This window comes from Colletotrichum jinshuiense, chromosome 5, assembly GCF_051148585.1.
Source record: "Colletotrichum jinshuiense chromosome 5, complete sequence".
NCBI classification, from domain to species: domain Eukaryota; kingdom Fungi; phylum Ascomycota; class Sordariomycetes; order Glomerellales; family Glomerellaceae; genus Colletotrichum; species Colletotrichum jinshuiense.
The window spans coordinates 4619196-4632526 of record NC_139312.1 but is presented as its reverse complement, the minus strand read 5'-3'; the positions used below and the strand labels follow the sequence as shown (position 1 = coordinate 4632526).

At 56.0% G+C, this 13331-nt stretch overlaps 5 protein-coding genes across 5 annotated transcripts; 2 read left to right on the top strand and 3 right to left on the bottom strand.

Annotated features, from left to right (window-relative positions):
• Positions 1-1530: 1530 nt before the first annotated feature.
• Positions 1531-3525, bottom strand: EsH8_V_001117 (SGNH hydrolase-type esterase domain-containing protein; the record flags this gene model as incomplete). Its single annotated transcript, XM_083273633.1, has 1 exon — positions 1531-3525. The coding sequence occupies one exon, from the start codon at positions 3523-3525 to the stop codon at positions 1531-1533; it is 1995 nt and encodes a 664-aa protein (XP_083126348.1).
• A 1128-nt stretch (positions 3526-4653) lies between these two features.
• EsH8_V_001116 (uncharacterized protein) lies at positions 4654-6364 on the top strand (the record flags this gene model as incomplete). The annotated part of the gene is made up of 2 exons (XM_083273632.1): positions 4654-4871; positions 4960-6364. The coding sequence occupies 2 exons, from the start codon at positions 4654-4656 to the stop codon at positions 6362-6364; spliced, it is 1623 nt and encodes a 540-aa protein (XP_083126347.1).
• A 316-nt stretch (positions 6365-6680) lies between these two features.
• Positions 6681-7679, bottom strand: EsH8_V_001115 (uncharacterized protein; the record flags this gene model as incomplete). Its single annotated transcript, XM_083273631.1, has 1 exon — positions 6681-7679. One exon carries the CDS (start codon positions 7677-7679, stop codon positions 6681-6683), a length of 999 nt encoding a protein of 332 aa, XP_083126346.1.
• Positions 7680-8557: 878 nt separating this feature from the next.
• Positions 8558-10667, top strand: EsH8_V_001114 (LysM peptidoglycan-binding domain-containing protein; the record flags this gene model as incomplete). The annotated part of the gene is made up of 2 exons (XM_083273630.1): positions 8558-9348; positions 9419-10667. The coding sequence occupies 2 exons, from the start codon at positions 8558-8560 to the stop codon at positions 10665-10667; spliced, it is 2040 nt and encodes a 679-aa protein (XP_083126345.1).
• Positions 10668-10997: 330 nt separating this feature from the next.
• Positions 10998-12459, bottom strand: EsH8_V_001113 (uncharacterized protein; the record flags this gene model as incomplete). The annotated part of the gene is made up of 2 exons (XM_083273629.1): positions 10998-11730; positions 11801-12459. The coding sequence occupies 2 exons, from the start codon at positions 12457-12459 to the stop codon at positions 10998-11000; spliced, it is 1392 nt and encodes a 463-aa protein (XP_083126344.1).
• Between the last annotated feature and the right edge of the window lie 872 nt (positions 12460-13331).

Below are 13331 nucleotides of genomic sequence, written 5' to 3'. Positions count from 1 at the left end.
AGAACAGATCCAGTGATGGAACTGCTGATGGAATGGGGCCAGTTGAAAGGAGATGAAGAAGGCTGCTTCACTGGGGCACTTGTCGTTTTTTCTTCTTGGTTGGTTGCCTTTTCTTTTTCGCTGGGATTATTGCAAAGTTTTTACAGAATTTTCACCTTGGTTGCGGGGTGTTGGTGTGTTGGCAGCGGCGGATGATGGCCGGGTTGGCGACGAGATGGGCTGCGGTGGACCGTGGACGGCGCTGAGTGGGCCGCGGAGAGGGGACACGGGAGGGCTAGGGGTCTGATTTACGTTGTTGCTGGGTTATGCGGGGTTCATGAGAATGCGGCTGGGTTTCTGTGAGTGAAACCTGGGGAGCATAATTACGGATCTGATCAAGGCAGAGCAGCGGATGAAAAGAATATTAAGCATTTACTCTCACAATGATCGTCTGCTCCACACAGGGGTAAATCCGGACAATCTCATCGTAACTGATTAGGAACGACTAGATTGAAGCGCGGCTAAAATACTAAGGTGCGTAAAAGTCTACTCGGAGCAAAAATTCTGCACTCTCTGTTCAGATCCAACGCTTACTTTCGCCGTCTTCCATGAGACCGGGGCTCCCGATTTGCATGGGCGACAAAGGGGGTAGACGCATGACACGAAAGAAAACTAAAAAGACAAAAACATACAACACCAGATATTCGCTGGTCGTCATCGACCCAGCTAGTATTCCGACACTTACTGAAATCGTCTAGATAGAGCGGAGAGTCCTTTTTTGTGGTAGCTTCAGCAAACCAAAGTGGTGCACGCTGCTCCCAAAAACAGACAGGGCGGGATTTAGTGTGCCTGGTTGTATCCGTATTTAACAGTGGCATGAAGGTTAGTTTGTCAACCTGGGTTTCAATATCTAACTCACTGCAGGTCTCAATAAGTTTGTTGACGTCTGAGCGCTTCTGTTGCCGAATCATGTAGCGCAACTCCTTGTCTAGAACAGCTATCTTCTGGTCACTGAACTTCACCGTCGCCATTTCATCACGTTAACATGTTGTTGCTCTTGAGTGCGCGTTAAGCCGAAGATGATTGGGTAACTCCAGAGCAGGGAGATATCAACTCCCGGAACGTAGCCGTTTGTTGAACCGGTTACTAGACTCACCGGCTGGTGGTATGGACTTTGAATTGCGCAATGTAGGACCTGAGAGCAAAGTCTTCCACGGCGAGCATGGTGATTTTTGATGGTAAGTAAGTCTTGATGACCTGTTGCCTTCAGCTACGATTATGGCTCGTACAAATGGCTTGGCCCGCACCGCGACCGACTGCCCACTATTGTCCACGTAGTGTAGCGTTTGTTTTTGTAGCATCAAAGTCGCCTTTAGTACGTATTACATCAATTGCACATAGCATTGGTACAAAATGACCCGCAAACCCTCTAAACTCGCCTTTTATGGTGCTATTATCTGCATGTGCTGCTCAAGATTAGACTTTTATAGCTCTTTAGTAGCAAATTGTATTTCAGTGCCCTCTATTATACATGACAAAGCGCGCTTCGTGTTAATCGTTTCCGCCGCAGCCGTTTGTGAACCCACCAGCAGCGAATTGCGCCTTGTTGTTATTAAAGCATCGCTGCCTGACCCAGATAGGAGTATTGAAGTCGGCCTTCCACTCATAACCGTCCTTGTCCGGCTCGTCGAAATACTCAAATCTCCACATGGTCAGGCCGCCACCAATGCAGTCCTTGGCCTCCTTCATCAGCGTCTGCTGGCCGTAGTCATAGCTAGACCAGCCGTAACCGTGCATGACATAACTACTCCACCAGCCGTGGTACCAACCCTTGCAGTCACCGCCGGCCTCCTTGGGGACCGGCCAGTGGCGGTTGTCTTTTTGGGGGTTGACCTGGTATGTGTAGTCGCCGTGGACGTACTCGCCGCCGAACTTCCAGTTCATGGGGTTTTCCGGGTCGTTGCCGTCGCAGTTGTTGATGATGGCCCACATCTTGTCGAGACACTCCTGCTTGTCGTAGTTGGTGCTCCCCTCGGCGATGGAAAGAAGAAAGCTCGTCTCGTCGGGCGTGCCCTTGTGGTACGTCTTCGGGTAACTCCAGCCCGACTGGCCCGTGGGACGCGTCACGCTATCACAGAAGTCCTTGTAATCCTCGTTGAGCCGGTCGCCTGATGCGTAGGCCTTAGACCCGTCCTTTTGCCAGCAGGTGAACTTATCCTGCACCTCGCACGAGGGCGGCTCCATGTCCAGAACGGCCGCGCGCGTGTCCACTAGTGTCTGCAGAGCGAAGGAGGCGATGGTGTAGTGGCCCAGCTCATTGGGGTGGAAGTTCTTGCCGACCCAGTCGGGCAGCCCGATGGACGGGGGCTGGATTTCGTCGTCCGTGTCTCCGGGGCACTTGGGAGGCGAGGGGTTGCGGCGGTCCAGCTTGTGCTTAACCTCGGCGCCGGGGTTCGCCGATTTGAACAGGAGCGAGTTGTACAGTTCAGTTTCGAGGTTGCGACGGGAGACTTCAGCCAGGGCAGCCCGTCTGTGCTCGGCCAAGGGTCCGTACTCTTCCCACCTGCGCTTGAGGTCTATGTCGTCTTCGCTGACGCTGGTGTCGGGCTTGAAGAATTGCAGATCGGGCTGGTCGGGGTCGGGGTAGTCGCCCGACCCGTCCGGGTCGCACATCTGGCCTTGGACGCCGTCGTACACCCACTGGTCCCAGTTGGAAAAGCCAATCTTCCACTTGTAGGCGGAGTTGTTGGACGTTTCCTCAACGACAGTCTTGATGATGTTGTTGATCTGGACCACAAAGTCGTTGAAGATGTTGCGGCGCTCAATGGTCAGGCCGGAATTGCCGGGCCAGAGCGTGGCGTACGCCCAGGGCTGGTCCTTGCAGTCCTCAGTCTCGGTGTTGAAGAACTGGGCGTATCCGTTATAGATGACGACACCGTCGTCGTTCATCTTCTCGTCCAGGGCGGCCATCAACTGCTTCATGTTGTCCTTGAGGATAGACTCCATGTTTGATTGGGCAATGGCAATGACACTGTCGCAGGAAGAGTCGCCGGTGGGTACCAAGACGCACTTCTCGATCAGCTTGGCGAGGCACAGGTCATTGCCTCCGGCCGTCAGCATGACCAGGTCCAGATCACCTTCAAGAGCTTTGATCTGATTATAGATGCCGCCCGTCCGGTCGCCGCTGCACCCCACAAAGTAGAAGTCCTCAACACTGCTACCCAAGGCATCGTTGACAATCACGGGCCAGGCCGTGTCGTACCGGGAGCAGTACCAGTTGGTGTCCTCCGGATTGTCCAAGATGGGGTTGCCCAGAGGCTTGCCTGACCCGATGCCCGCCGTGTAGCTGTCACCCACGGCGGCCCAGCGCTTGATCCAGCTAAAGTCGCTGGGATCGTCGTCGCGCTTGCCAATGCTGCGTTTCTTCTGCCTCTTTGGGGCGAGGAAAGATGTTGATGCGTTGCCGCCTTGGGAGAAGGGTACAACATAGGCCTCTACCAGGGCTAGCCCGAGGGCTTGGGCAGCCAAGAGGAGCGTGATACGCATGGCTGTGGTAAAAGGAGTGTGTACAAGCCAGAAGGCAGAGCAAAAATGAGCGTGTGTCTCTGCAGTCAAGGCCTGTAACTGAAGGGAGTTTTGTTGGAAAAGAGGGAGGGTGAGCCACAGGCAATCTCAGAAAGACGGTGCCTGAGGGACAGGAGTCACACAGGGGCGCGAGAACGGCGGTGGATGTCTCGAACTCGACCTCGAGCAGGGTGACAAAGGGATAGGTCCGAGTAATGGAAAGCTGCGGTCACAGTCGCAGTATCGGTCCAAGTGATGATGTCTAGACCGAAGACAGGCCCTGTCCTGGCCGGTAAGTTGGGGGCGGGTCGGTAATCGTAGGTTAGACTATTGGTCCCACTCCTCCCGAAGGATTCCAAGCCGGGATTCGTGTGATGGCTCATCTCGGCGCTGTTCCACTATAATCGTTCGAACTAACAGCTGACTGACTGCCTAATGCAACCATGACCACAGCATATCAACAGCTGATGCGAGCGATGTTCTTGGCATTAAGGTATGTGCCGGTTGTTTGGTAGCCGCTCTAGCCGTGTAGGGCGCCTCGGGCCGCACCACCCCGGCAATAGAATCGTCCGACAAATGTACAGAGATGGGCACCGGTTAACCTCCGTCTTATGTTTTTGTTGCCGAGAGGAGTTAGGGCTGACTGGGACCCCGCAATGCTTAACTAAAACCACATTAAGAAAAGGGGTCATTAAACCTGCGGTAGAAACTCCAAAACCAGCCCTAGTGCTTACTGCAGATAAGCTTCTATGGGGCTCAAAATATGCAGGTTCGCTATCCGAGGTACTGGGCAATGGTACCGATACAAACGCGCGTTCACTGTCCTGCAGGGGTAGGACCCTGCACGCCGCGAGCATGACCAACCGCCCCTGGAATTGCCGACAATCCATGGTAAAGATATGGAGACGTTTGCAAGGGTACCCGACGGCGGGGGGAACCGCGACTTTCTGATCCATACCCTGCTTTGGACGTTGAAGTTGAGGGCAGCGGCGAGCATCTCCTTTTCCCGTCCCCGTGTCTTCGATTCGAGCCGGGGCTGCCATTCACTTCCCTCTCGTCCGTTTTGCAAACACAGCAAGCACCATAGTCGCTCCTTTGTACTCGTCAATCATGGCTTCGAGGTGCTCTCTTCGCCGCCTCGTACTGGCGTGCCTGGTCTTGGCTCCGGGTATCGTCCACGCCGTCATCGACACGAACCATACGGCAGCCATGGCCAGACAATCGCGTTTCCAAAGAACTGGGAAGATAGCCAAGAGGCAGGATGAAGCCGACGATAGCTACACGTGCACTGCCAGCAAAGGCTGCGATATTGGCTGCTGCGGGCCCTTGTAAGTCAAACCCCAAGCCCCCTTCGGCCGAGCGAGTATCTACTCTCCTCTGTCCACCAATGAGCTGAACTGACAGAAAAACTCGCAGAGACGATGATGGGAATGGAGTGTGCGGTCTAGGCCCCAAGTTTTGCGGCGATGGTTGCACATCGACATGCCACTACAAGTCGGAGTGCGATCCGGGCTGGGGCATCGAGTGGTCCAACGCCACAGCCTGCCCCCTGAACGTGTGTTGCAGTGAATTCGGTTTCTGCGGCACCGCCGCCGACTTCTGCGCCGGCGCCGTCGTGTCCTCACCGCAGTGTGATATCGCGGCCGGCAGCTCCAATAGCCGCACCATCGGCTACTACGAGGGCTGGAACTCGCAGCGCTCCTGCGGCACCATGACCCCCGACGAGATTCCCAAGGGTTATTATACCCACCTCTTCTACTCCTTCTCACTGATCAACCCTGATACCTTCCGGCTGGAGCCCATGGACGCCACGACGGGCAGTCTGTACGGCTCCGTGTCCGCCCTGAAAGCGACGCAGCCCGAGTTGGAAGTCTGGATCGCCATTGGAGGGTGGGCCATGAACGACCCAGGCGCATGGCGGACAACCTTTTCGGACCTGGCTGCGAGCGAAAGCGCGCAGGACGAGTTCTTCGAGAGCTTGGTCACCTTCATGGCCACCTATAACTTTGACGGTGTCGACCTCGACTGGGAATACCCCATGGCCGAAGACCGTGGCGGTATTGAAGCCGACTTTGACAACTATGTCAACTTCGTCTCGCGGCTGCGCACCCGCCTGAACAACCTTGGCACGCCCAAGGGCTTATCCATGACGCTGCCGGCGTCATACTGGTACCTGAAGGGCTTCGACATTGTTAACCTGGAGCCCCACGTTGACTTTTTTAACGTCATGACTTATGATATCCACGGCGTCTGGGATTCAACCATTGACTCCCTGGGCCCTTACGCCCGGGCGCATACCAACTTGACCGAGATCGACGAGGCTCTCAAGCTGCTCTGGCGTAACAATATCAACCCGAACCGCGTGAACCTCGGTCTCGGCTTCTACGGCCGCTCCTTCACCATGAAGGACCCGAGCTGCATGGCTGCGGGATGTGAATTCACAGAGGGTGGCAACGGAGGAGATTGCACCGGGACTGCTGGCGTCTTGTCCGCCCACGAAATCATGCAGATTATCGAGGACGGCGCGACCATGACTTTAGATCCCGTGGCTGGCGTGCAGATCGTCACCTGGGACTCGAACCAGTGGGTGTCGTGGGACGATACCGAGACGCTGAAGATGAAGGTGGACTATGCCAACGGGAGATGCATGGGAGGCATCATGGTATGGGCTGTGGATCTTGACGATGGCACCTTGATCAAGAGCCTTTCGGATGCAGGCAGGGAGACGACGATAATACTAGAGGACCAGCCGGATGTCGTGCCCTGCTTCGGATCCGGATGGGAGGGCTTCTCCGACAATTCCACTGATAGCAGTAGCTAGACGCCTGGGCTGGGAGGCGAAATTGTGTGTCTTCGTTGTAAAATATAACCTACTACAATTCAGAGCTGTTGAATCCATTGATTGACTTTATCAACGCTTACAGTGCTCATTATTACGTTTAAACGCTTGCTTAGGGTGCTTCCGTGTATTCAAACATATAGATATGTACACCAGCGCGGCCGTCACTGGCGTTCCCGACACGTGGTGCGGCAGGACGGAAACTCTAGATGGAAGGAGAGTAGATTGAAAAAGTGGCAGTGAATCTACGAAGATTATATACAGGAATGCTATCCGGCAACCGATCATCCCGACATGATCACAAACACCCAGAACCACCAGAGGGGCCGGACCCGCTAGATTTGTACACCTTTTTGAAGCTGGTCACGGTGTTGAGAAGACTCAGCTTGGTCCCTTCAACGTCCGCGTACATGGCGTTCAAGGCGGCGATGTCCAGACTGCTAGGTGCCAAGTTGATGGGGATCCTGCTGCCGTCCGGCTTGAGCAGGATGGGAGCTCGGTGGTCATTCGTAGGGGTGACATCGCCCGCGCCGGTTTCGAGGCCACCGGCGCCCGAGGGGTAGATCATGAGAGACTGCCAGTCGACGTCGTTCTCGCCGTGGCCGTCCGAGTGCGCGGTGCCGACGTTAGGCATGGGCAGGTAGTCTGAGGCGCTGAACTGAGCGTTGAGCGCTATGCCGTAGTTGCGGCACAACCTGTCGCGGTTCAGGTTCTGGAACCCGCCTCCGCCGGTCTGGACGACGAGACCCGTCACCACCCGGGCGTAGTCCTTGAGGTTGGCGCAGTTCCAGCCTCCCGGGTTGTCGGGACCGAAGACCTCGCCGGCGTCGGCGCCGTCGACGCCCGCCCAAAACTTGGGATTCTGGTGCTCGTGGTACAGTCCCCAGGCGTGGCCGAGCTCGTGTGCAAAGTTTGGCACGACGTCCAGCATGCCCATGTCGGTACGGTCTGTGAGCCTCATTGAGGGGCCCTGGCTCTCTGTCATCTTGACAGTTGAGTCGGGAAACCCGACGTAGGTGCCCATGCCGCCATTGGCGCCTGTGTAAAACACCATGAGGACGTTGTTGCGGTCGGATTTGCACACGCTGTCGTTGACCTCCTCGATTCTGAAGTTGCTGTCCAGTCCTTTCGAGATCCAGATCTTGCGCGCATCCTTCAGATACTTCTTCAGCCTGCTCTTGGCCGCCTGGGTATCGTCGTCGGGCGAGAAGCAGTAGCGGATCACGCGGTTGGCCCACGGCTGGCGGTTCGTCGCCGACGTGTCTTTGGTAACATAATAGTATCGTTTGTCCAGCATTGAGCTGTTGCTTCTGCTAACGAGCGCGGGCTGCCATACGGAGCTTCCGGCCAGCACATGGCTGCCAAAAAGCAGGCAGACAAGCGATAAAACGAGCGTAAGGGGCGCCATTCTTCCTGAGGAGAGATGGCAAGCCGGTTGAACGAGTGACTGATGGCGTGGTTGAGACAAGATGTTCCACGCAAGGCAGGCGAAGGGAATGCCAGGAGAGGTGAAGTGAGCTGCCGGCGAGCGTTCGCTCCTCGGCGCAAGCTGTATGTCGACCCGGAGGCGTTGGACCGCTGGAATCACCTCCTTGCATGTCATCAACCCCTGCTGACTGCAGCCTGGTCATCATGGACCAACAAGGCGTTCAAATCCCACCGGCCCCGCTTATCTCCAAGGCTGCCGGCTCCTTCGTGCAAGGGACCCCGGTCTTGTACCGGTACATGCCCTGCCTCCCGCCACCTTCCGGCTCCTTCGCCGGAGATGTCACCAAGTCTAAACGTTCTCGTCCTCTGGGGAAATTATCTCCTGCAGCAGTGCAGCAGCGCGGGCCAGGCACACAATGGAAATGCTCATCAATGGTTCCATCTTTCGAGTCTAACTGCTCTAGATTCGGTCCTTCCGAATCCTAAGACGCGCCAGCGGCGTAATATCAATGTTGCTTCCGTTGTGGATGTGAGCGGAGGCCAGGTCTAGCTTTAGGAGATGCGGGGCCTTATGGTCCACGGCAGGAGTTTTGTCACAAGACACTCGCTTGAAGGTCTTGCAGCTGTTCGACCTGATACCCGCGTCGCTCCGCCGGCATCAAAGTCCTCTGGTGGTGGAACGGATCGACTGTATTCACTCTTTCTTCGACGGCAGGCTGTTGTCACTCGTTTAGCATCACGGTCGAGATGAAGTCGCCATCCAACATGAGCCCGAGCCTCAGAGTCCGGGCAGCCGCCGCTCTGGCTATGGTCGCGGGCTATCAATATGCCCTGGCCCAGGAAACATCGCCGTCCGGCGCCACTATGGACGGAATAGCCTGGGACTGCAGCGGCTGGCACACCGTCATCTCGGGAGACTCCTGCTACAGCATAGAACAAGAGTACAACATCACAGCGGACCAGTTCTTCAAATGGAATCCGGCCGTGACGACCGACTGTATCACCAACTTTTGGCCAGACTACTCGTACTGCGTCAGGGTCGGAGCCCCGGGCCCGACCATGGAAGGCATCGCGAGCGACTGCGATGCCTGGCACACTGTCATCTCGGGAGACTCGTGCTACAGCATAGAACAGGAGTACGGCATCACAGCGGACCAGTTCTTCGAATGGAATCCTGCCGTGACGACCGACTGCGTCACCAACTTCTGGCCAGACTACAGCTACTGTGTCGGCATCAACGAGAACCAAGGCTCTACGACCAGCACCAGCAGTTCCTCCTCGGCACCCGCCACTTCGACCGCTATTACCAGCAGCAGTTCGGCCTCGAGGAGTGTGAACACCACCACGACCCCGTACTCGACACGCCATCCCGTCACTTCGTACAATCTCACGGCGCCGTACACAGCCACGGCCCTGCCTCCACAGCGCACTCTCGCCGGTCAACCGAGCTACTGTAATGCCTGGCACAACGTAGCAGGGGGCCAGACCTGTGAGGAAGTCGTCAACTACTACAGCAACCGACTGACGCTCGAGCAACTGTGAGTTAAACCCCTCTTGACATCAGGCTCCGTGCAAACCCCGACTGACATTCTCCGCTTTGCTTTCAAGTCTCGAGTACAATCCTACAATTGGAGAAGATTGCAGCGGCTTGTATAGTGGCTGGTACATCTGCGTCGGCATCCAGGCCCGAGACTCGACGAGAATAGAGTGGTACACGGCTCAGACCAACTTCACCTCCCCGGCGTCAACACCCTACCCTGGCTATGTCGCCACCGCCGTCGCCAACTTCACCGCGTCGCCGCAGCAGACGGGCATCCCCAGCAGCTGCCAGAACTACTATCAGGCCCAGGCGGACGATACTTGCACGTCTGTCCTCGCTGTGTACGACTACATCACCCAGGAACAGTTCTTCAGCTGGAACCCGGCCCTCGACGGCAACTGCCAGGGTCTCTGGTCCGGCTACTACTACTGCGTGGCTAACTACGCGGACGCGAGCGATCTGCCCATGCCGCCCACCGTCACGAGCGGCGCGTCACCCACCACCACGGGGACCATCAGCACGTGCGAGAAGTGGTACATGACCCGGGTCAACGACGACTGCGCCACCGTCGCCGCCTGGTTCGGCACCTTCTCCGCGTCCGACTTCATCTCCTGGAACCCGAGCGTCGGATCGTCGTGCGCCAACATCCAGCAGGACACCTACTACTGCGTAGGCGTCCCCGGGACGGCCACGACGCGCTCCGAGGCCTTGACGACGACTGTGGCCCCGAGCATGCCGACCCAGACGGGCGTCGTGTCCGGCTGCACTCAGTTCTGGCTCGTGTCACCGTCAGACACGTGTGATTCCATCATCGAGGACAGCGGCGTCGCCAACGCCACCGTCTTCTATTCGTGGAACCCGGCCGTCGGGTCCGACTGTGCCGGCTTGACCGTGGACTACTACGTCTGTGTCAGCACCAGCGAGTGGGAGACCATCGCCCCCATCAGTACCGTCACCCTATCAGCCGGCCAGACCATTGTACCCGGAACGACCGTCGCCTCAAATTCAGCATCGACGTCGACGACAACATCTGCGGGCGCCTCGACGACGACCAGCACCGCCGTGACGACGCCGTCGCCGTTCATGCCGGGCATGGTGAGCGGGTGCGTCAGGTTCTACTTCCGCGGCAGCGGTGACGACGCCTTATATTGTTATGACATTGCGTCGTACGCTGGCATCGCCCTCAGCGACTTCTACACCTGGAACCCGCAGGTCGGCACCGAGTGCACCAATATTTGGGCCGATACGTGGTACTGCATTGGCCTTTCGGGGTCGACGCCGACGACAATTTCATCGGGCGTGCCGACTCCGGCTTGAACCCCGTCCTAGACCATTGACGGTCTTGTGTGTTTATATATGTATACATGGATCAATTCCAAACTTCATGCTTCTATCCTTTGTGCTTGGCAGATGCCCTCTGAAACAAATGCCCTTGCACTCGTTCACAGTGAAAGTTGTTGTTTTATTTTTGCGCCTTATCATAACCCGTCCATGAACTGGGCAGACATACTTCATTCAATATTGCCATAATTGCGTGTTCTCTCTGACCCTCTGATGGTCCAGTTGAGTGCGCGTGCCAAACTCAATATGAAGCGTTTTTCTTTCTACCGGAAGGCAAGTATGTGCTGCAATGACAACTCACTTCAATTAAAACGTATCCCTGGTACCGGTCCATTTGTCGCCCCAATTCGTCATGATCCAGTAATCGTGCCCGAACGATCTCATATCTTCCCACCCACCGCAGATCCAGTAGCCAAATTCATCGTCCTCGTTCTCAGAGCCAGCGTCGCCACCAGTGCCGCTACCGAGCGCCTTCCAGAATCTGCCCCGCGACAGCTCATCGACCGTTTCGAGTTTCAATTTGGCTCCCAGAAGCTTCTGGTATTTCGCCAGCAGGACGCGCCACGCACCCCGCTGGATCGCGACATTTAGTTCCATATTCCCACGGCCGGGTCCTTGTTCAGGTCGCTTCAAGCACGTCCGCATCATGTCCTCCACGGGACCAAGGAAGATGGTCTCTACCTCGGATATGACATCGCCATCTGGGCCGCCTCTAGGAATTCCCGGATCCAACCAGCTTTGAAATGAGATGTAAAGACTACGGACGTGCGGGAACGTCTGTGGTATCGTGGCGCAAAGGACGTGTAACGGGGAGTCTGATTGATCCTGGCGATTGGGACCGCTATCCCAGAGAGACTTGACATGGTCCTTGGCGGGGGTCTTGCTTCCGTCGATAGTATTCAGCTTCCACAGGAGCTCGAGGGACGTGACACTTTCCAGATGGTGACGGGGCAGGAGGCGTGGCAGGTTGAGCTGCAGCTCTAGGCTCGAGATGTGGAAAGTGTTGGTGCCGTAAAGAATACCGATACCGTCGGCATAGCTGTGCATCATTAGTTTAACTCAGGTTCTCAGGAGGGCGACACGGAGAAAACCGTGAGGCGTGAACCTACGCCTGCCGACAAGCCAAAAGCCATCCCATGGCTCCCACGAAGCATGCAGCCCCATCACTGCCCGGCTGACCAGCGCAACTGCACATTGATTCGGAGCCCGTCAGGCACTCGTCGTCACACGGCTCTACCGAGTTGGAAAACTCCATAGCGGCATATCTCTGCTCCATCTCGGTTTCGGAATACCCAGCACGCCGGTGGCAGACACAGCTGAACCACTGCCACCCTTGGGGCCGGTCGGTATCGGGCACCAATTCCGAGCCCAGGGCGCAGTGCCGATGCGACGGCGCCTCTGCGGCTGCGGCCGGTCTCGGATTCGATCCGGACGTGCCCGGAATTCGTGATTTCCGCACAAGCGGGTGGCCGTAAGACAAATCCATGTGCAACGTCCGCGCACCAAACGCCTCGAGGAGGATCTGACGGCGTACTTCGGCGGGCACGCGGCCAAACAGCCCATAGTTTCGAAGCAGCCGTTGAGAGTCCCGATTTTCATCCTCACCCTCATGCGGTGGCCCTGGTGTCAGCTGTCGTGGGCGTGTCGCGGGGAGAAAGGGGAGCGGCTCTTGATGCGTTGGCTGCTCACGCTCCACCTGCCGCCCTCTCCCGCTGCCCTTGGGATTAGAATCCAGCTTAGATTTAATCCATTTCTTAAATCCGACCATTGATGCTGTTGTAAGTGTGAACTGCGAGGACGGAGACAATTATTTAAAAGAGAAGAATGGGGGGAGTCAAGTTACACTGCACCAAGGAAACGGGTACTGGACTTATTGCTTATAAAGTACTTAAGGTGAGGGAAGGTACCTATTTAATTGTTAAGGAAACCCACAGGTACCTAAGTCCACTGAGGTGGATCTGTCACAGGTACGTACCTGTGTGTGATGAACACCCCGGACGGCGGACCCATGTGCCCCACTCGAGCCGAGTGGATACCTAACAGGTACTCCTCCGGTCCGTCGCGTGTTTGGCATTGAAGCCCGTTCATGTTGGTCCATGTCGGACGGCGACAATGATGACTGGACCCTTCACAACTGTTCCGTTCCGTTTTATGGTGGCGTTACTTCCCGAAGGATCGACTTCTGGCTAAGTCAATTCTTCACCAACTGAGGCATTATCAAGGTACAGAGGAGATGGACAACAGGAAGGGAAAATTCAACGATTGAAACTGACCTCCAGCAAGGGCAGATATTCATATTCAGGGCTCTAAATGCATTTCAGGATGCCGGAGTTAGGTACTTGTAGGCCTGCTCAGGGCAGGTTGGCCCTTACAGTGCTGACATTGGCCGCTGGCTGATTAAGCCTATCCTCATGTCTTGACTAACGTGAGACCTGAACGGTCACCCATCTATTGAAAGCAACTTCCGGAATCACTGGTGGATACTTGAAGTTGAAGAAGAGAACTGTTGTTGTCCCACGTATATAATCATTTGATTAGCCGACTCAGTAAGTAACAGTTGAGCTAAAAAGGTATTTGTAACGTTTTGGTAATTGGATATCAAGAATAGGTTGCTGAGAAGCAGCTGACCAGTCCGCAAAA